Source organism: Mesoplodon densirostris, chromosome 4 (assembly GCF_025265405.1).
Source record: "Mesoplodon densirostris isolate mMesDen1 chromosome 4, mMesDen1 primary haplotype, whole genome shotgun sequence".
NCBI lineage: Eukaryota > Metazoa > Chordata > Mammalia > Artiodactyla > Ziphiidae > Mesoplodon > Mesoplodon densirostris.
This window is the reverse complement of record NC_082664.1, coordinates 102985383-103008410: the sequence shown is the minus strand read 5'-3', so window position 1 is coordinate 103008410 and position 23028 is coordinate 102985383. Positions and strand designations below refer to the sequence as shown.

The 23028-nt window shown below is 40.5% G+C and overlaps 1 protein-coding gene across 1 annotated transcript in view; it reads left to right on the top strand.

Moving 5' to 3' along the window:
* Positions 1 to 21960, top strand: part of LOC132488139 (growth factor receptor-bound protein 10-like) — a 30928-nt gene extending 8968 nt beyond the window's left edge. The window contains 5 exon segments of the mRNA XM_060096094.1: positions 19928 to 20305; positions 20450 to 20573; positions 20575 to 20643; positions 20645 to 21230; positions 21233 to 21960. Coding sequence (XP_059952077.1) covers positions 19928 to 20305; positions 20450 to 20573; positions 20575 to 20643; positions 20645 to 21230; positions 21233 to 21915 — 1840 coding nt within the window. The 3' untranslated portion in view covers positions 21916 to 21960.
* The last annotated feature ends 1068 nt before the right edge of the window (positions 21961 to 23028 follow it).

Sequence of the window (23028 nt, the reverse complement as noted above, 5' to 3'; positions counted from 1 at the left end):
TGGGGTGGGGAGAGAGAAAAAAAATAGAACTGTAATCACTTATCTATAATTACAAAACCCAAGAAGCTCTTCAAACCAGAAGATTTTCACAATGCCTTTTATAGCAATATCTGACCTAATCTGAGTTGATTTGGTGGCAAAGCCTGACCTGAAGTGACATGAGGCTAATTATGGCCTTTATCACTGTTAGTGTAATTATTCATACATTTTGCCACAGAAAGTTGTGTGGAAAGAGTTAACATGGCAGGCCTGAGACTGCTTTCTTTAGAAAGGCCTGAATGCAAGGTTCCCCCTTTCCTGGGAACTTGGATTCAGGGGGTTGCTTCCATTCCATCACATATGAGGGACTCACTGTGCTAAACCATTCACAGAAACCATGTGGTGTATGCCAAACACCTGTCTTTTTCTTCCAGGAGTCTTGAATTTTGGTATGTACTAGGCAGAGGGTGTTGATGTGTCGAGTCCCCAGTAAAAACTCTGCTCACTGAATCTCTAATGAGCTTCTGTGGCAGACAACATTTCACATGTGTTGTCACAATGTGTAGCTGGAGAAATTAAGCACATCCTGTGTGTCTCTTCTGAGAGAAGACTCTTGGAGGCTTATGCCTGGTTTCCTCTGGACTTTGCCTCTTGAGCCTTTTATCATTGCTGATTGTGCTTTGTGTCCTTTTGTTGTAATAAATCATAGCCATGAGCACAACTATATGCTGAGTTCTGTGAATCTTACTAGCACATCGCCAGTCCTAGAGGTGTTCTTGGGAACACCTGACATGAAAGTGAATCTGATTGATTATGGGGTGCTTCTCTAGAATTTGCTGGGATTGTTATGTAGCATATACTATATTGTGTGTATAATTTATCTAAAGTCCCCAAATTCCAAATTCTGAATTCCAAAGTGTATGTGACCTGTGATTTTGGATAAAAAGATTATATAACCATGTCCACAAACACATATACAACAAAATATAAATAGTTTGCATATATAGTTGAGATAATCTACTGGTCCTTTCCAGGTAGGATAAACCATGATACCTTAAGCCGGGATGATGATGATAAAAGTGCTAGTGATGTAATAATAATAATAATAATAATAATAATAACAACAACAACAACAACAGCTAATATTTTTTAAGCTTTCATGCTCAAAGTCAGTGTTTACAACCTCCACAATAACTCAGCAAAGTACATATTATTATGATTCCTTGTTTTTTCTGTTGCAAATAAACTAAGGCTCAAAGAGGTTATAAAATGTGACCAACATCAAAAATTCACAAGGTTTGGAGACTGGATTTCAACCCAGGTTCGTCTGGCTGGGTGTCTGAGCCCTAATCACAATGCCACAGGAAGCGACAAGGCACTCTGCAAAGTTCATTTCTTTATTTCCTTTCATTAGCTCTGTCTCCATCGCTCACAGACTCCCTTCTGGGATTTCCACTAGCCTGTGCCTCGAGCTTACTGACAGCATTACACACAGATTATTTGCTTTCCTCGGTGCTGCTCATTGGCAGCAGAAAATGTGCTTTTGTGTTCCCTCGCTGGGCTTTGTTCCTTCACTAGGTAATCACTACCATATGTCACATACCCTTTCACACGAGTGACCTTATATTGTATTAAATAATTTCCTGAGCGCAGATAAAGGCAAACTTGATCAAGCCCACTTAGAGGGAAAGAAATCAAGTCACATAACAGAGGAGAAAAGTAAGGGAGTTAGAATGGAATCTAGAAATCAGGTCTTAAACAAGGCTAGGACTTGGCTGGCCAGAGGGATGGGTTTAAAATTGAGCTGACTTCTGCATGTTGTGTACTTAATGCCCTGGGCTCATAGCTCTTTGGGAAGGTCATCTGTAGCTGGTGTGAAAAACATAACCAGGGACTTATGGTGAAAGGCTCAGAGAAGAGGGGACACTGAACTAAGAATCAAGAGATCTAGGTCCCGTCAGTGAAATTCTACTTCCTTTTGGTGTGACATGGGGCATGTCACGTAGCTTTACCACTGACAACAAAATAGGGTTCTTCCAATTTACCTCTCAAGTCTCCTCCCACTCAAAAACTCTCTGATCATCCAAAATAAACTTTCTGGGTCAAAATAGGTCTCATAAGAGGCACCTGAAGAAAGAAAGGCTATTTTGTCAGTTGGATATTCTTCTTAAAGGACTATTATTGAAGTCAGTATCTGAGGCAGGATTCCTAAGGGCCTCTCTATCCCCATGCTCTGAGGCTTGTGTTTTCTTCAAATGTCCTCCAGTCTTTATGAGGTTTCAGACGGTCTGAGAGAACAGTGCCAGAGTCTTAATGTTCTAGGAGACAGCAAGTTTGGTCTTGATTGCATCACTTATAAAAGAACAGACAGGAAAAAAATCTGATTTCATTTTCTTGGGGGAATAAATTATTTTGTCCTTAGTAAGGACATTTTGATAAATATTTCAATATTTAAAACCACATAAGGCTTTTTGTTTAATGGCTGCACCGGGGATTATCGCCAAAGACACAGGAAGCAATAAATTACAGCTAAGAAAGCACTAGACTTGGAGAAAATGAGAGAGTTTGGATGTTCACAACATGGCTTATGAACTATGTGACATGAGGTGGTGACTTACCACCCTGAGTGACCCCATGCTCAGGTGAAGTCAGGGTGGAAGGGCCAGCTCTGCCTGTCTTGCCGAGTTGTTGAGATGGATGAAGTGGGGTGCTCCATGGGACCTACGTGTGGGTGCAGCACACAGAGTGGGTCCCAAGAGGTTCGATTCTAATGTCTAAGTGGTACTTGGAAAGACCTTGAGGACAAGAATTATCACTGTGTTCATTTTTCTGCCTACAAGGTTACCTGTTTCAGTTTGGACACTGTGATGGTTAGTTCAATGCATCAACTTGACCGGCCATGGGATGCCCAGGTATCTGATTACACACTATTTCTGGGTATGTCTGTGAGGGTGTTTCCAGAAAAGATAAGCATTTGAATTGGTGAACTGAGTAAAGCAGATCACCCTCCCCAACATAGGAGAGCATCATTCAATCCACTGAGATTCCAAATGGAACAAAAAGACAGAGGAAGTTTGAATTCATTCATTGCCTGACTGTTGAGCTGGGATGTTGATCTTCTCTTGCCCTCAGAGCTCCTGCTTCTAAGGCCTTCAGGCCCAAACTGGAATCTATACTATCAGATCTCAGGCCTTCAAATTATTCCACTGGCTTTCTTAGATCTCCAGCTTGTAGATTTAAGCCTCCATAATCACATAAGCCAATTCCTTATAATAACTCATATATATATCTATGTACATAAATTATATCTATCTATCTATTCCTCTATGGGTTCTATTTCTCTGGAGAACCCTGACTAATACAGACACTAAGCAGGAAGAGAAAGTCCAGAATAATTGATAATCAGCCAAGTAATGATTCAAGGAATTATTAATAATGCTGATGCTAATAACAGCAACAGCAAGTTAAATGCATTGAATGCTTACAACATGCATCCTGGCTCTTAGTCCTCTGGATACATTAATTTTTTAAACTTATTACAGTAACATAGGAGGTAGGTTACTACCTCTGCTAGTATCTGCATTGAACAGAGGAAGATATTGATGTCCAAAGGGGTTGAACTCACAGCGGTAAGTGATAGAGCTACATTTCCAACTGAGGTCTGATTTTAGAGTTCATTTTGACAAACAAAGCAAGGAGCTAGCCTCATAGCAAGAACAGGTATGGGAAGGAATCATCCTCAGAAATAAGTAGGTAAAAACTTGATATTTAAAACTTTGAGAATTGAGTTTATAGTCCTACAAATTATCCTGATGTGAGGAAGCTAAATTCCAGGGCAAAGAGAATTTAGACAAAAAAGAGAATTGTATGGAGAATAAAATAGCAAGCCTTCTCCTGGTCTTTCTGGTTAAGAATTATTACCTTCTTGTTAAGGAGGAAATGAATATCTGTATCGGAACTTCACCATGGGGGGGACCTTCAAGATGGCAGAGGAGTAAGATGTGGAGATCACCTTCCTCCCCACAGGTACATCAAAAATACATCTACATGTGGAACAACTCCTACAGAGCACCCACTGACACTGGCAGAAGACCTCAGATTTCCCAAAAGGTGGGGAACAGACACTCTCAGGCGACCTACATGCAGAGGCAGGATGAGATCCAAAGCTGAACACCAGGAGCTGTGTGAACAAAGAAGAGAAAGGGACATTTCTCCCAGCAGCCTCAGGAGCAGCACAATCAACACAATCAACTCCACAATCAGCTTGATGTACCCTGCATCTGTGGAATAACTGAATGGACAATGAATCATCCCAAAATTGAGGTGGTGGACTTTGGGAGCAACTGTGTACTTGGGGTTTGTTTCTTCATCTAATTTGTTTCTGGTTTTATGTTTATCTTAGTTTAGTATTTAGAACTTATAATCAGTGGTAGATTTTTTATTGATTTGGTTGCTCTCTTTCTTTTCATATATGTGTATATATATATATATTTCCTTTTTCCCGTTTTGTGAGTGTGTGTGTGTGTATGCTTCTTTGTGTGATTTTGTCTGTATAGCTTTGCTTTTACCATTTATCTTGGGTTCTGTCTAACTAGTTTTTTTTTTTTTCATTATAGTTTTTAGCACTTGTTATCACTGGTGGATTTGTTTATTTGTTTGGTTGCTCTCTTCTTTCTTTCTTTTTTTTATTACTTCTTTATTTTTTAAATTTTAATAATATATATATTTTCTTTTAATAACGTTATTTTATTTAATTTATTTTATTCTTTCTTTATTTTTCTCTCCTTTTTCTTCTGAGCCTTGTGGCTGATAGGGTCTTGGTGCTCTGGCCAGCTGTCAGGCCTGAGCTTCTAACGTGGGAGAGCTGAGTTCAGGACATTGGTCCACCAGAGACCAAATGGTGAAATATCAAATGGCAAAAGGTATCCCAGAAATCTCCATCTCAACATTAAGATCCAGCTCCACTCAATGACCAGCAAGCTACGGTGCTGGATACCCCATGCCAAGCAACTAGCAAGACAGGAACACAATCCCACCCATTGGCAGAGAGGCTGCCTAAAATCATAATAAGCCCACAGACACCCCAAAACACACCACGGGACGCAGTCCTGTGCACCAGAAAGACAAGATCCAGCCTCATCCACCAGAACACAGGCACCAGTCCCCTCCACCAGGAAGCCTACACAACCCACTGAACCAACCTTAGCCACTGGGGGAAGACACCCAAAATAATGTGAACTACGAACCTGCAGCCTGGGAAAAGGAGACCTCAAATGCAGCAAGTTAAGCAAAATGAGAAGACAGAGAAATACAGAGCAGATGAAGGAGCAAAGTAAAAACCCACCAGACCAAACAAATGAAGAGGAAATAGGCAGTCTACCTGAAAAAGAATTCAGAGTAATGATAGTAAGATGATCCAAAATCTTGGAAATAGAATGGAGAAAATACAAGAAACATTTAACAAGGACCTAAAAGAACTAACGAGCAAGCAAACAATGATGAACCACAAAATAAATGAAATTAAAAATTCTCTACAAGGAAACAATAGCAGAATAACTAAGGCAGAAGAACGGATAAGTGATCTGGAAGATAAAAGAGTGGAAATAACTACCACAGAGCAGAATAAAGAAAAAAGAAGGAAAAGAATTGAGGACAGTCTCAGAGACCTCTGGGACAACATTAAACGCACCAACATTCAAATTATAGGGGTCCCAGGAGAAGAAGAGAAAAAGAAAGGGACTGAGAAAATATTTGAAGAGATTATATTTTAAAATTTAGCTAATATGGGAAAGGAAATAGTTAATCAAGTCCAGGAAGTGCAGAGTCCCATTCAGTATAAATCCAAGGAGAAACACACCAAGACACACATTAATCAAACTATCAAAAATTAAATACAAAGAAAAAATATTAAAAGCAGCATGGATATAGCAACAAAAAACATACAATGGAATCCCCATAAGTTTAACAGCTCATCTTTCAGCAGAAACTCTGCAAGCCAGAAGGGAGTGGCAGGACATATTTTAAGTGATGAAATGGAAAAACTTACAAACAAGATTACTCTACCCACCAAGGATCTCATTGAGATTAGACAGAGAAATTAAAACCTTCACAGACAAGCAAAAGCTAAGAGAATTCAGCACCACCAAACCAACTTTACAACATATGCTAAAGGAACTTCTCTAGGCAGGAAACAAAAGAGAAGGAAAAGATCTACAATAACAAACCCCAAACAATTAAGAAGATGATAATAGGAGCATACATATTGATAATTACCTTAAATGTAAATGGATTAAATGCTCCAAACAAAAGACATAGGCTGGCTGAATGGATACAAAAACAAGACCAATATATATGCTGTCTAAAGAGACCCACTTCAGACCTAGGGACATATACAGACTGAAAATGAGGGATGGAAAAATTTATTCCATGCAAATGGAAATCAAAAGAAAGCTGGAATAACAATTCTCATAACAGACAAAATAGACTTTACAAAAAGGACTATTACAAGAGACAAAGAAGGACACTACATAATGATCAAGGGATCAATCCAAGAAGAAGATATAACAAGGGTAAATATTTATGCACCCAACATAGGAGCACCTCAATACATGAGGCAAATGCTAACAGCCATAAAAGGGGAAATCAACAGTAACACAATAATAGTAAGGGATTTTAACACCCCACTTTCACCAATGGACAGATCATGCAAATGAAAATAAATAATGAAACACAAACTTTAAATGATTCATTAAACAAGATGGACTTAATTGTTATTTACAGGACATTCCATCCAAAAACAACAGAATACACTTTCTTTTCAAGTGTGCATGGAACATTCTCCAGGACAGATCATATATTGGGTCACAAATCAAGCCTTGGTAAATTTAAGAATTTGAAACTGTATGAAGTATCTTTTCTGATCACAACTCTATGAGACTAGATATCCATTACAGGAAAAAATATGTAAAAAATACAAAAACATGGAGGCTAAAGAGTACACTACTAAATAACCAAGAGATCACTGAAGAAATCAAAGAGGAGATCAAAAAATACCTAGAAACAAATGACAATGAAAACACGATGACCCAAAATCTATGGACTGCAGCAAAGCAGCTCTAAGAGGGAAGTTTATAGCAATACAATCCTACCTCAAGAAACAAGAAACGTCTCAAATAAACAACCTAACCTTACACCTAAAGCAATTAGAGAGGGAAGGACAAAAATAACAAAGATAACAGAACGAAAGAAATCATAAAGATCAGATCAGAAATAAATGAAAAAGAAATGAAGGAAATGATAGCAAAGATCAATAAAACTAAAAGATGTTTTTTGGAGAAGGTAAACAAAAATGATAAACCATTAGCCAGACTCACCAAGAAAAAACAGGGAGAAGACTCAAATCAATAGAATTAGAAATGAAGAAGGAGAAGTAACAACTGACACTGCAGAAATATAAAGGATCATGAGAGATTACTATAAGCAACTATACGCCAATAAAGTGGACAACCTAGAAGAACACATTCTTAGAAAAGCACAACCTTCTGAGACTGACCAGGAGAAATAGAAAATATAAACAGACCAATCACAAGCACTGAAATTGAGACTGTGATTAAAAATCTTCCAAAAAACAAAAGCCCAGGACCAGATGGCTTCACAGTAGAATTCTATCAAATATTTGGAGAAGAGCTAACACCTATCCTTCTCAAACTCTTCCACAATGTAGCAGAAGGGGCTTCTCTGGTGGCGCAGTGGTTGAGGGTCTGCCTGTCGATGCAGGGGACGCGGGTTCATGTCCCGGTCCGGGAGGATCCCACATGCCGCGGAGTGGTTGGACCTGTGAGCCATGGCCGCTGAGCCTGCACGTCCAGAGCCTGTGCTCCGCAACGGGAGAGGCCACAGCTGTGAGAGGCCCGCGTACTGCAAAAAAAAAATATATATATATATAGCAGAGGGAGGAACACAGCCAAACTCATTCTATGAGGCCACCACCATCACCCTGATACCAAAACCAACAAAGATGTCATGAAAAAGGAAAATTACAGGCTAATATCACTGATGAACATAGATGCAAAATCCTCAGCAAAATACTAGCAAACAGAATCCAACAGCACATTAAAAGGATCATACACCATGATCAAGTGGGGTTTATCCCAGGAATGCAAGGATTCTTCAATATATGCAAATCAATCAATGTGATAAACCATATTAAGAAATTGAAGGAGAAAAACCATATGATCATCTCAATTGATGCAGAAAAAGCTTTCAACCAAATTCAATACCCATTTATGATAAAAACCTTCCAGAAAGTAGGCATGCAGGAAACTTACCTCAACATAATAAAGGCCATATATGACAAACCCACAGCCAACATTGTTCTCAGTGGGGAAAAACTGAAACATTTCCACTAAGATCAGGAAAAAGACAAGGTTGCCCACTCTCATCACTATTATTCAACATAGTTTTGGAAGTTTTAGCCACAGCAATCAGTGAGGAAAAACAAATAAAAGGAATCCAAATCAGAAAAGAAGAGGTAAAACTGTCACTGTTTGCAGATGACATGATACTATACATAGAGAAACCTAAAGATGCTACCAGAAAACTGCTAGAGCTAATCAATGAATTTGGTAAAGTAGCAGGATAGAAAATTAATGGACAGAAATCTCTTGCATTCCTATATACTAATGATGAAAAATCTGAAAGAGAATTTAAGGAAACACTCCCATTTACCATTGCAACAAAAAGAATAAAATACCTAGGAATAAACTTACCTAAGGAGACAAAAGACCTGTATGCAGAAAATTATAAGACACTGATGAAAGAAATTAAGATGATATAAACAGATGGAGAGATATACCATATTCTTGAACTGGAAGAATCAACATTATGAAAATAACTATACTGCCCAAAGCAATCTACAGATTCGATGCAATCCCTATCAAACTACCATTGGCATTTTTCACAGAACTAGAACAAAAAATTTCACAATTTGTATGGAAACACAAAAGACCCCGAATAGCCAAAGCAGTCTTGAGGGAAAAAACGGAGCTGGAGGAATCAGACTCCCTGAGGTCAGACTATGCTACAAAGTAGAGTCATCAAGACAGTATGGTACTGGCACAAAACCAGAAATATAGATCAATGGAACAGAATAGAAATCCCAGAGATAAACCCACGCACATATGGTCACCTTATCTTTGATAAAGGATGCAGGAATATACAATGGAGAAAAGACAGCCTCTTCAGTAAGTGGTGCTGGGAAAACTGGACAACTACATGTACAAGAATGAAGTTAGAATACTTCCTAACACCATACACAAAAATAAACTCAAAATGGATTAGAGACCTAAATGTAAGGCCAGACACTATAAAACTCTTAGAGGAAAACATAGGCAGAACACTGTATGATGTAAATCACAGCAAGATCCTTTCTGACCCACCTCCTACAGGAATGGAAATAAAAACAAAAATAAACAAAAGAGACCTAATGAAACTTAAAAGCTTTTGCACAGCAAAGGAAACCATAAATAAGACAAAAAGACAACCCTCAGAATGGCAGAAAATATTTGCAAACGAAGTAAATGACAAAGGATTAATCTCCAAAATATACAAGCAGCTCATGCAGCTCAATATCAAAAAAACAAACAACCCAATCCAAAAATGGGCAGAAGACCTAAATAGACATTTCTCTGAAGAAGATATACAGCTTGCCAACAAACACATGAAAGGATGCTCAACATCACTAATCATTATAGAAATGCAAATCAAAAGTACAATGAGGTATCACCTCGCACCAGTCAGAATGGCCATCACCAAAAAGTCTACAAACAATAAATGCTGGAGAGGATGTGGAGAAAAGGGAACCCTCTTGCATTGTTGGTGGGAATGTAAATTGATAAGCCACTATGGAGAACAGTATGGAGGTTCCTTAAACTAAAAATAGAACTACTATATGACCCAGCAATCCCACTACTGGGCATATACCCTGAGAAAACCATAATTCAAAAAGAGTCATGTACCACAATATTCACTGCAGCTCTATTTACAATAGCCAGGTCATGGAAGCAACCTAAATGTCCACTGACAGATGAATGGATAAAGAAGACGTGGCACATATATACAACGGAATATTACTCAGCCATAAAAAGAAATGAAACTGAGTTATTTGTAGTGAGGTGGTTGGACCTAGAGTCTGTCATACAAAGTGAAGTAAGTCAGAGAGAGAAAAACAAATACCGTATGCTAACACATATATATGGGATCTAAAAGGAAAAAGGGTTCTGAAGAACCTAGGGGCAGGACAGTAATAAAGCCGCAGATGTAGAGAATGGACTTGAGGACATGGGGAGGGGGAAGGGTAAGGTGGGACAAAGTGAGAGAGTGGCATAGATATATGTACACTACCAAATGTAAAATAGATAGCTAGTGGGAAGTAGCTGCATAGCACAGGGAGATTAGCTCGGTGCTTTGTGTCCAGCTAGAGGGGTGGGATAGGGAGTTTGGGAAGGTGATGCAAGAGGGAGGAGATATAGGGATATATGTGTATGTATAGATGATTCACTTTATTATACAGCAGAAACTAACACACGACTGTAAAGCAATTATACTCCAATAAAGATGTTAAAAAAAAAAAAACTTCATCCTATGCAGGCACATTTTATTGTGCTTTGCAGATAGTGCATTTTTGGCAAATTAAAGTTTTGTAGCCACCGTGGGTCAAGCAAGTCTATTGGTGCCATTTTTTGGACAGCTTGTGCTCACTTCCTGTCCTTGTCTCACATTTTGGTAATTCTCACAATATTTCAAACGCTTCAGTATTTTTTTTATATGTTATGATGATCTGTGATCAGTGACCTTTGATGTTACTATTGCAAAAAGATCACAACTAGCTGAAGTCTCAGTTGATAGTTAGCATTTTTTAGCAATAAAATTAAGGTATATATGCTTTTTTTAGACATAATGTTATTGCACGCTCAGTAGACCACTTTTACATGCACTGGGAAACAAAAAAAATTATGACTCATTTTATTGCAATATTCATTTTATTGCAATGGTTTGGAATGGAACCCGCAGTATCTCTGAGGTGTGCCTGTAAAGCCACTTTATGCTAGTCAATCTATAGTGAAGTATGTATGGTACCTAGTTCAGATGTGGTTTCGGTCATCCCTAATGAATCCTTTAGCTATCTTTGCACACAGCTCCTCTTCAAGATCTCCTCCAGGTTATGTGTAGAGCCGGAGTTGGCATACTTTTTCTGTAAAGGGCAAAATAGTAAATGTGTTCAGGTTTGTAGGCCATGCAGTCTCTCTCACAACCACTCAACTCTTCCAGTGCAATGTGAAATCAACCACAGACAATATGTAAATGAATGGCTATGGCTTTGTTCCAATAAAACTCTATCTACAAAAGATAAGCAGCAGGTTGTTTGCCAACCCTTGGTATATGATGGGCATTCGTATTAGGTAAGGTGACCAACTCAACCCATTTTGCTCAGGACTGTTTCAGGTTTAGCACTGAAATTCCTATGAAACCCCTCATTCTGAGACAAAGCAGGAAGGTTGGTTAACATGGACTATTAGGTGGGTTCTATTTGTAATTTACAATTAAGTCGAGATGTAGAATATACCAAATGTGATAAGAATCACTCTTTTTTCCCTTAAAAATGTTTTGGCTAAGCTTATATGTGTCAGCATAAATTTATAAATTACAAGTGCATTCTGTAACCCCCCACATATTACGTACATACGAAGACAGGCACTAGATCACAATTTTCCTTTCTTACTTCCACTTCTGTACAGGGATTTCCCACTTTCTCTCATAGTTAGTCCCATCTTCAGACAAAGCTACAATCTGAGTGTTGGCAAGGTGTCTGGACATCTCAGGAGATAAAAGTGAAGTTATAATAGAATTGTCATTCTTGAACTAATTATAATATTATTGTTCCATGTTAGAGCAAGCCCCAGAGAGTCTGCTGAACTTTGGGGGATAAACAAGAGAGCATCTTCAGTGATTGAGGGAATACAGAGAAAAAGCAACCACAGAGCATTAATGGACTCTCTCCAGCTATGCTAGTGGGTGTATCTATTTCTTCTTTAATAGAGACGTCCAGGAGTTTTAGTTGTACTTAGTGAGAGGAACAGGGAAAAATACACCTAGTCTCTCTTCCCAAAGTGGAAATACCCCTTTCCATGGTTTTTATAATTGAAAAATAACTCCTGGTCTAGAGAATAGAAGCCTAATTTGAATCAAAATGTCATGACTCACTGCCTAATTCCCAGACTGGGTTTCCCTTGAGGACAAGTTTTGGAAAAAAAAAAAGTAAAAAGTACACATATTGGATCTTTTAGCCAACTTTCCTGAAGCTATTTATCAGGGTTATTTTTCCCTTAGGAGAGTGAGATACTCAGACTTTTTGAGGATCACTGGACACTAGCTATATGTTACACCAATTCTTGGGAACTCTGTAGACCATGGTTTTCCACTGGTCAGAATATCGTCTTACAGGGGTCAATGGAGGTTTGATCCACAAATGCCTCTCATAGTTCTAGTCGGTCACAGACCCTTTTTGTCATCAATTATCTGGTTCATGAGCATAGAGTTACTACATATATCCTCTATCCTGGATAAACATGCTTTCTATATTTAATATAAGGGCTATTAAGGTAGGAAGAGCCAAGTTGAGGCCCCTGAAGCTCTCTCTAGCTACAAAAATAATAACAAAAATGTATTACAATTTCTGTGGAGAAATTCCTACTATAAAAATTCTTGAAAGGTACAGGGATAGTGATTTCTGTTTTATTTTTACTTAACTCTCAAATTTGGCCAGAGTCAGTTGGTCTTGGACTAGTCTTAGAGAATGAAAATTATCCTAAGCTTAACAGGTGGTGACATCAATTGCATCTACTATTTGGATGTAATCTTTTTCCAGGAGCAAATCAATAAAAGTCCTTCTGTTGAGCCACTGGAATACAGTTTATTTTACCTAGCTAGATACCTTGCATTGTGTCATCACCATCTTAGCTCAGAATTATTTCAACTGTTTGGCACTTGCCACAATTTAATATACAGAGACATGACTATCTTACCTTCTCATAAGATATCACACAGGTCAAATATATTGGTGACATGAGCTCCTAGAATCCGAAGAGAAGCAGGTTCTTTGGCCTTAATAAAACTCATGTATGTCATGGAGTGGGAGATCAATTCTGTGAAAATATAACAGCCTTCTTCTTCATGGTCAGAGATAGGTTGGAATTTTTTTTTTTCCAAAGTAAAGGACACATTATTTCAACTTGAACTGTGTACTATTAAGAACATATACTTTATTTGGATGGATATTTAAAGCTAATAATTGAATAATCAGAAAGATTTCTGTAGTGGATTGAAACCCCATGTCCTAAACCCCAGGACCTGTGAATGTGACCTTATTTGGGAAAAGGGTCTTTGCAGATGTAATTAAGTCAAGGACCTTGAGATGAGATCATCCTGGATTTAGGGCATGCCCTAAATCCAAGGACAGTGTCCTTATGAGAAAAGGGAAAGATATAAGCAGACACAGAGAGGAAAGTAGCATGAAGACAGAAGCAGATATTGGAGTGATAGATCTACAAACCAAGGAATGCCCAGGATGGCTGCGACCACCAGAAGCTAGAGAAAAGCATGGAATGGATTCTCCCTCAGAGCCTCCGGGAGGAACCAACCCTGCTGACACTTTGATTTTTGACTCTGGCCTCCAGAACTGGGAGGGAATAAATTCCTATTGTCAAGCAACCAATGCTGTGGTAACTTGTTACAACAGCTGTAGGAAACTAATACAATGTCCCAATCTGAATTGGGCCCAGAACAAAAGAAGTTTCCCTAGACATTCCAGATTGCAGTTTAAGCAGATCCAGTGGATGATACTTAAAATTTTGGAAGGAGATCAACGTATTATATGAGACTATGACAATCTCCAGTAGGAGAATCTCAGACCACTGGGGTTTTAGTAGAGTTATTCTTCAGCAAGAAGTTATTCTCCTTTACAGAAAGAGCTTTTGTTTTGCTGTTGAGCCTTGATAAAAACTTATCTGGTTATACAAAGCCAGCTGACCATAGGCCCTGAGTTACTCATTATGATCTGTGTGTCTATTCCATTTAGCAAAACATCGTTATGTAGAATTACACAAAGGTTAGGTCTCAGCAGGCGCTGAAGGCACAGTTAAGTTGTATCAGGATATGACTCACATCTCTCATATACCTACTTCTGCCATACCATATTAAGCCAAATTCTCAATTGGTCAATGTTTAGGCCAAAAGAGTAAGTGACTTCTTCAATTTGCAGAAGCTAAACACTCCCATCCAAAGCTGTGTCATAGAGATGAAAACAAATCCTGATTCAACATAGCCTAAAGTGACAGGAGAAAGCACACATTCTCCTGAGACACAGAGAAAGGAGCCCATGATTTTGTTCTTGCTTGTAAACTGGATTACAATGAGGGTGCCAGCACAATGCTGAAAAAAATTCAACCAAGAGCACAGAAAAATATAGAACATCAGAGAGTATAAGAATGTCATGAGAGAAAAAGATCAAAGGGAGGAAGGAAAGGATAAAGAAGGCTTGAGAAGAATGTGAGAGGGCCCAATGGGAGAAAAAATAAAAATGACATTCTATGTACTTCAACATAATAGAGACCATATATGACAAGCCCACAGCTAACATCATACTCAGTGATGAAAAACTGAAATCTTTTCCTCTAAGATAGGAACAAGACAGGGATGCCCCCTTTCACCACCTTTATTTAATATAGTATTGAACACAGTATTAGAAGTCCTAGCCAGAGAAATTAGGCAAGAAAAAGAAATAAGAGGCATCCAAATCAGAAAGGCAGAAGTAAAACTGTCATTATTTGCAGATGACATCACATACAGAAAACTCTAAAGACTCTACCAAAAGACTATTAGAACTAATAAACAAATTCAGTAAATGTGGAGGATACAAAATCAATATGCAAAAATCTGTTGCATTTCTATATACTAACAGTAAACTATCAGAAAGAGAAATTAAGAAAATGATCCCATTTATAATTGCAGCTCAGTTATCTCATTCCAGGTGGCTTTCTTGGGGGAACGCCTGATAATTTTTCTGAAGGAATTCCTGGAGTAGAAGGGGGCATGGTAGAAATGATAGGAGTGTCTAGGTTTAATAAAAATCTTAGTGATGTTGAAGTTCTTAAAGCTATGCCAGCTCCAGAAGTTAGGAAGACCTTCCAGGATATGGCCCAGAACCTTACAGAGAAATTGAAATAACAAAATAATCCAATGATTACTATAATGTATAATATTGGTATTCCCACCAGATCTCCTTGGTTCCTTTGATTCTACTGTTTGGAGCCAGGGCTTTAAGGAGATTTTGCTCTCAATAACCAGCACCTGTAGCTCTTTTTGCAACAGACTGTCCTTGGTAGGTTCTGGGAATTTCCTTGCCTCTAAGCCAATGACTGATGAATTTGGGAGTTGGAAAGCTCTATGCCCCTTGCCTTGGGTCAAGCCAGTGCTGAGGTGCAAATTGCACCCCAGAGATCTCCTTTGGGATAAACTGAACTGATTCTCTGTAACACTTTGCCTGAAACTGTGTCCTTATTTGGCTTCCTCCCCTTCCTTTTCCTGCTTTCATCACTTTTCCACAAGTTTTCCCTTGGGATTACTTTATTCATAAATCTCCTGTACTATGCTGACATAGAGTCATATTTTGGGGTGGTTGACCTAAGACACATCAATATGTTCAGTAAATGGCCAATTAAATTTGGAAGTCAAGCCTAATGCCCTTAATCAAATAAAGCTTTTGCTGAAAGAAAAACAACCCAGATCACTTAAATTAAGTTCAGAATAATACATACAGCAAATATTTGGCCTTCTAATCAAGTAAGTTGGGAGACTTTGAAGATGATCCTTACAGCCTGCCCCAAAGCTGCAGGAACATTTTAAAACTGATTTGCCATTGGGCTTTTCAAGTATGCTTTCTTACTAAGAATTATAAAATTTATACAATCATGATATGTGAAAAATATTTAAAACACCAATGAATGCAGATGGTAATTCACAAATTTTTTTATTTACTAATGATTTTGTTGGTTTCTTTAAATCGGTTGCTGTATGAGTTTTCTAGGGCTGTCATAACAAAGTACCACCGAGTGGGTGGATTAAACAATAGAAATTTATTTTTTCATAGTTCTGGAGGCTGGAAGTCCAAGGCCAAGCTATCAACAGGTTTGACTTTTTCTAAAGCTCCTCTCCTTGGCTTGCAGGTAGCTGTCTTCTCACTGTGCCAGCAAGTCCTTGGTGCTTCTTTGTGTGTTCAAATTTCCTCTTCTTTAAGGACATCAGTCATATTGTATTAGGCCCACCCTAACTGCTTCATTTTAGCTTACTCACTCTTTAAAAGGCCATACCTCCAAATACATTCGCATTCTGAGTTATTGGGGGTTAGGACTTCAACTTAAGAATGAGAGGCACAATTTAGTCCATAACCATTGCCTATGGCATAAGAATTCGAGGGTGAAATATTTCTTGTTCTACTTTGAATAGAAAATGGTTTAATCAGAGAGAGGCAAATATTATTCATTATTTACATAGGTAAAGCCAAAGTTTGGCTTAAGGCTATGGAGTTATTTTGATTTGTTATTAAACATTATTTTGTTAAAAATATTTATTTTGATAATAAACAGTTGGGGCCACTTGTGTAGGATTTGAGTGGGGATTTAAATTACCTAGTGGGAATACAGCCATCTTTTTATTATCTTATGTTACATAAGCCTCCATGAAGAAATCAGGAATAGGCTGGCTGATAAAATAAAATCTTACAATGTGGTAAAGGGCATCACTTTATAGTTATACAGTAGGGTTGATTTACTATCAAGTAATATCATCTCTGTTTCTATCCAAAATATAACTGAAGCATTTTTAAACAAAGAACAAGAAAGTTAGTGAGAGACAGTTGAAAGACTGTTGTAACTCTACACATGCAGGACCACCAGGCACTAAAATACTCATGTATGACATTTTGGGTCGCCCCAGTGATGAAGCACCCCGCAGTTACCTAAGTGCAGCAGAAAGCAAAGAAGACATGGAGTAGTGGGCTGTGGTGTGGTAAGCCATCAATATTACCTACAGTCCAGACCTGTTGCAAAGAAAGTGACTAGAGTCATTACCCAGAATTTCCTTCCTCATTGTTCCACGTAAATGTTTTAACTAACTTCCTTATTTTTCGTCTGTTTCCACCAACATTGCATATGCATTTGTAATGTCAACTGAAAAAAAACACACAACCTAGAAGTTGAGAATTATGTTCTATTTGGTGGACAAAAGTGAGGACTTAAGTCTGTGTCAGTCTGAAGAGGTAAGGGAGGAGCCAGGATATACAGGACTTTTTGCAACAAAAACCAAGTAGTCAGAACAGCAAAAGATTACTGTTAATTAAAGAAAACCAGACATTTCAAGTTAATGAATTTAGCGCTTTTCTGTGCATGGGAAGATACAATAGTCTGGGCTCATTGAAATCATTCCTTTGATATGCACCTCAGCTATCTGGGGCCAGTATCCCGTGTTTTTCCCATCCTGAGTCTCTTCAGGGTGCACCATTAAGGAGTGGCTACAGTGGCTGATGGCTTGATGGCAGGCATCCTGTTTCTATCCTGAGTTCCTTCAGGGTGCACCGTCAGGCCACTGTAATGTGATGGCTTGATGACTGCAACATTTTTGTTTACTGATATGGCAGGCAACATTTTTTCACTCACAGTATTTTGTGGTTTTTCAACATATCAGAATAAAATTGCTACAAAACCAAAAAACAAAAATAGGAATAGATGTTAGCCACAGGTCTTGGGAGCTTGATTAAGAAGGAGAGATTTTACTGGCATGGTTTGGGGAGTAGAATCTTTTTCCTTGTAATAGGGTGAGTTGTTTTTAAGTTAGGCAGAAGCCTTTTGCCTCTGTGAATTTTGTTTTGCTTTTGTTTTTGAAGTGCAGGTCTGGGAATTGGTAAGGTGGGATGTGGTGGATATGTTTCTCTTGTTTTGGCTACTCATGATTGTAAGAACCTTACATTTTGAGGGAATTTCACACTGGGTGTCCTGGTAGGACACCAAGTATGCCTCAGCTCTGCCTGCCAAAGCAGAAGGGTCAAGTACATTTGAAAGTCATGGCAGTGAGGGAGTGGGCAGGTGATCGAGGTTTAGCAAATAAGATACATGCCACCAGGCTTTTGAATCTTGGCAGAACAGTTGCAGGTTTCAGAGTTTTGAGTTGACAGTACCTGTGGAAGGATGACACTTGTACTGTCAGTTTGCGTGTACAAGTGGCAGCCGTGCCAGTAGCAGTGGTCTCACCTAAGTTCATCCTATGGTTTGAACTTGCATGTATTTTTTTTTTTTTTTTTTTTTTTTTTGCGGTACGCGGGCCTCTCACTGTTGTGGCCTCTCCCGTTGCGGAGCACAGGCTCTGGACGCGCAGGCTCAGCGGCCATGGCTCACGGGCCCAGCCGCTCCGTGGCATGTGGGATCTTCCCGGACCGGGGCACGAACCTGTGTGCCCTGCATTGGCAGGCGGACTCTCAACCACTGCACCACCAGGGAAGCGCCTGCATGTATTTTTTGAACTCAGTCTTCCTTGGTTTAGCCCTTTTCTGAGCCTGGTTATCTGGTCTTCCTATGAATTTTGATAGTTGCCCCAAATCCTTCCAAATACATTGCTGTTTGCATGAGTTAGCTAAATTCTTCTGCTATGGTTTCTAGCAATATATTTCACTAATAAACTCTCTTTTAACATTCATTCTCTCATCTTTCCCTCCTATTATACCAAGTAGGAATAATTGGCTAATTCTCCCATCCACGCCTAGAAATCTTTCTTTTCTACCTTTTCTGGAATTTTCTCACTTTGAGTGTCCTCCTTCCCATACACGTTAGCAAGTGTTGATGCTAACTAACACCTCCTGTTGGCGCTTTCCTCTGCCCTCTGGTATAGGGCAGTCTCCTGGCCCACCCTCTGTGTCTTTGGCCTCATTCCTCTGTCTTCATCACTTCCTCATCCTTCCTGTTTACACACATCTCAGGGCTTCTTCTTCCTTATTCACAAACTCCCTTATTTATTAACTTGTATCTCATCTAAAGCACCTGTTCCAGATGTGATGTCTTTGGCTAACTGCAGCCCTGCTCCAAGGCTCAGCCCAAGACTGGCTGTTCCTCTGTCTCAAAACTCCATCCAAAACCATTCTGTCTCATCAAGATGTCTCTTTATCTCTGGACCCAACCTCTCTCTTGTGTATTTCAACATAGCTACCATCCTTTCTACAAATATTGATTGTATCCTTGTTACCCTAATCCATTTGTACTGAAGTCTCAGAAGCACCTTTGGTACATTCCTAATGCCCACCAAGCTTCACCTTCAACATTTCTCATCTCTATTCCTTCCTTTTCATCTCTCTATCACTTCCTTCTTTCAGACCATCTTCATTTGACATTAGGATAATTTCTAAAATAATTATCTTTCTTTTAATGACCTTTGCTCTAGATTTTCTTGCCCACAGACAATAAAGATTAATGATCAAAAATACAATGAACACAATATGAATATTTAATAATTAGGTACTCATTTACCTCAAGATAAACATGATCCTTTTTAAAATTATCACCATGTTGTTCCAGCATGAATTACTTTGTGAGAAGCTGATCACTAAGCATCAAGTGTGAATTGATTCTCTCTCTGATACTATTGGGCATAGTAGAGGGATTTTTTGGAAGTCAAAATTTTGTTCTATGGAGGACTTTGTCTTATTCAGAGTCAATGGCTAAGACATGCCCCCATAGCTATGCAGCTGGATTTTAGAATTGGAAAGGACCTTAAAGATTATTTAGGTCAATTGCCTCAATAAGTAAGAAAACTGAAACATAAAAAAGGTAAAGTCATTTGTCAAAAGCAGAGCTAGGGGAGGAGGCAGGGAGGGACGCGAGCGGCGCGCCGCGGAGGGCTGGGCGCTCGGAGGCCGCGGAGCCCCGCGCGGAGCCCAGAGTTTGCGCGCGGCCCCCGGGCGGCGGCGCGCGGGGGCCGTGACAGCCCTGCGCGCCGCCCTCGCCCCGCGGGACCGGCACCGCCCCGGCCGCGCCGAGGGTCGCGGGCGGCCAGGCGGAGGCGGCCGGGAGCGGCGCTGCGGCAGCTTTGGAGTTGGGCACCATGCTGAGCCCGAGGAGGGGGCTGCGGGGGGCGACGGCCCCGTGACCGGCCGCCGCTTCTCACCTGGGTCCTCTCGGTCCAGCCAGGCGGCCACCAGACACCCAGAGCCCCAGAAAACCCCCGACAGGTGCCGCGGCCCAGTCCACGGGATTTGAAGATGGCAGGAAGGAACCGATGGCTTTAGCGGGCGGCCCAGATTCCTTTCTGCACCATCCATACTACCAGGACCAGGTGGAGAAGACATCTCCTCGCCGTCCTGGAAATCTGGCAGGACCCGGCTTCCCAGCGCCGCCCGACCGGCTGGCGAATCACCAAGGCGCCTGCAGCAGGAGGACCAGCAGTTGAGGACGTCGTCTCCGCCGGCCATCCCCAACCCCTACCCCGAGCGCTGCGGCCCCGGGAGGCCCCCCTGCGCTCACGCCGGGCTCCTTACCTCCTGGCCCGGCTGCTGCGAAGCAGGATGTTAAAAGTCTTTAGCGAAGACGGGACGAGCAAAGTAGTGGAGATTCTGGCGGACACGACAGCCAGGGACCTGTTCCAGTTGCTGGTTTACAGAAGTCACTATGTGGACGACAACAGCTGGACTCTGGTGGAGCATCACCCGCACCTGGGATTAGAAAGGTGCTTGGAAGACCATGAGCTTGTGGTCCAGGTAGAGAGCACCATGGCAAGTGAAAGTAAATTTTTATTCAGGAAGAATTACGCAAAATACGAGTTTTTAAAAAATCCCACGAATTTCTTCCCAAAACAGATGGTTACCTGGTGCCAGCAGTCAAACGGCAGTCAGACCCAGATTTTGCAGAATTTTTTAAACTCCAGTAGTTGTCCTGAGATTCAAGGGTTTTTGCACGTGAAGGAGCTGGGAAGGAAGTCGTGGAAGAAGCTGTACGTGTGTTTGCAGCGATCCGGCCTCTATTGCTCCACAAAGAGAGCTTCAAAGGAGCCCAGACACTTGCAGCTGCTGGCTGACCTGGAGGACAGCCGCATCTTCTCCCTGATGGCCAGCAGGAAGCAGTACGGTGCCCCCACGGACTATGGCTTCGGCATAAAGCCAGAGTCAGGAACGAGGCCAAGGATCTGCGGTGGCTCTGTGCCGAGGACGAGCAGAGCCGGACGTGCTGGATGACGGCCTTCAGACTCCTCAAGTATGGAATGCTCCTTTACCAGAACTACAGAATCCCTCAGCAGAGGAAGGCCGTGCTGTCCCCCTTCTCAACTCCAGTGCGCAGTGTCTCTGAGAACTCCCTTGTGGCCATGGATTTTTCTGGGCAAACGGGAAGAGTGATCGAGAATCCGGCTGAGGCTCAGAGTGCAGCTCTGGAAGAAGGCCACGCCTGGAGGAAGCGAAGCACGCGGATCAATATCCTCGAGAGCCAAAGCCCCCTCCACCCTTCCACCCTAAGTACAGTGATTCACAGGACGCAGCACTGGTTTCACGGCAGGATCTCCAGGGAGGAGTCACACCAGATCATTAAGCAGCAGGGGCTCGTGGATGGGGTTTTTCTCCTCCGTGACAGCCAGAGTAATCCAAAGGCATTTGTCCTCACATTGTGTCATCATCAGAAAATTAAAAATTTCCAGATCTTACCTTGTGAGGATGATGGGCAGACCTTCTTCAGCCTTGACGACGGGAACACCAAATTCTCTGACCTGATCCAGCTTGTTGACTTTTACCAGCTGAACAAAGGGGTCCTGCCTTGCAGACTGAAGAGCCACTGCATCCGCGTAGCCTTGTGACCTCAGGTCTACCCTGGCTGCAGGCTGGAGGTCACTGACACTGGAGTGAAGAGGTCTGTGCATCGTTCAGAACACACGTCAGTCTGCACCTTGGGGCTCGGAGCAAGATGGGTGCGTTCGGCGTTGACGTCCACGATCGACTCGTTTGTTGGACTTGACGATGATTTGCTGCTGCAGATCCAGCAGGGCTGTGCCCCTCTCGCTGGCCTCATTGGGGAGGTCGGAAGACAGCAGACTTGAGAATAAACTGGAATGATGGTCTTGGCTGGGCCATAGAGGAACACAAGCTGGAGAGAAGTGATTGGAAATGAACTCTCACCCTGGAATAATCTTGACAATTAAAACTGATATGTTTAAAAAAAAAAGCAGAGCTAAAATTTAACTCCCCGCCACTTGCCTCCCATTCCTTTATTTATTTTTATTGTTTAAATTGTGGTTTAAAAACACGTAACATAAAACTATTTTCTTGTCTGTTTCTCTTTTTTCTATTTTTTGATTCTATTTGTTTATTTTTAATTGAATGAAAGATTCTTTAAGTTCTATAGTGCTTCACGATTTTCAAAAGACTCACACATGATTTCATATAGTCCCATAATAATCCTTCTTTTTTCCCCCTAACCCTATATTGCCCCTTCCCCCTTCCCTCTCCCCACTGGTAACCACTAGTTTGTTCTCTATGTCTGTGAGTCTGCTTTTTTTGTTTTATTCACTAGTTGGTTGTATTTTTTAGATTCCACAGATAAGTGATATCATACAGTATTTGTCTTTCTCTACCTGACTTATTTCACTTAGTATAATGACCTCCAAGTCCACCCATGTTGCACAAAATGGCAAAATTTCATTCTTTTTATGGCTGAGTAGTATTCCATTGTATATGTATATACATATATATGTGATATGTACATACAGATATATGTGATACATATATGTGATATATATATATGTATATATATCACATCTTCTTTATCCATTCATCAGTTGATGGACACTTAGGTTGCTTCCTTACCTTGGCAATTATAAATAATGCTGCTATAAACATTGTGGTGTATGTATCTTCCCGAATTAGTGGTTTTGTTTCTTTCAGATATATACCCAGGAGTGGAATTCCTGGGT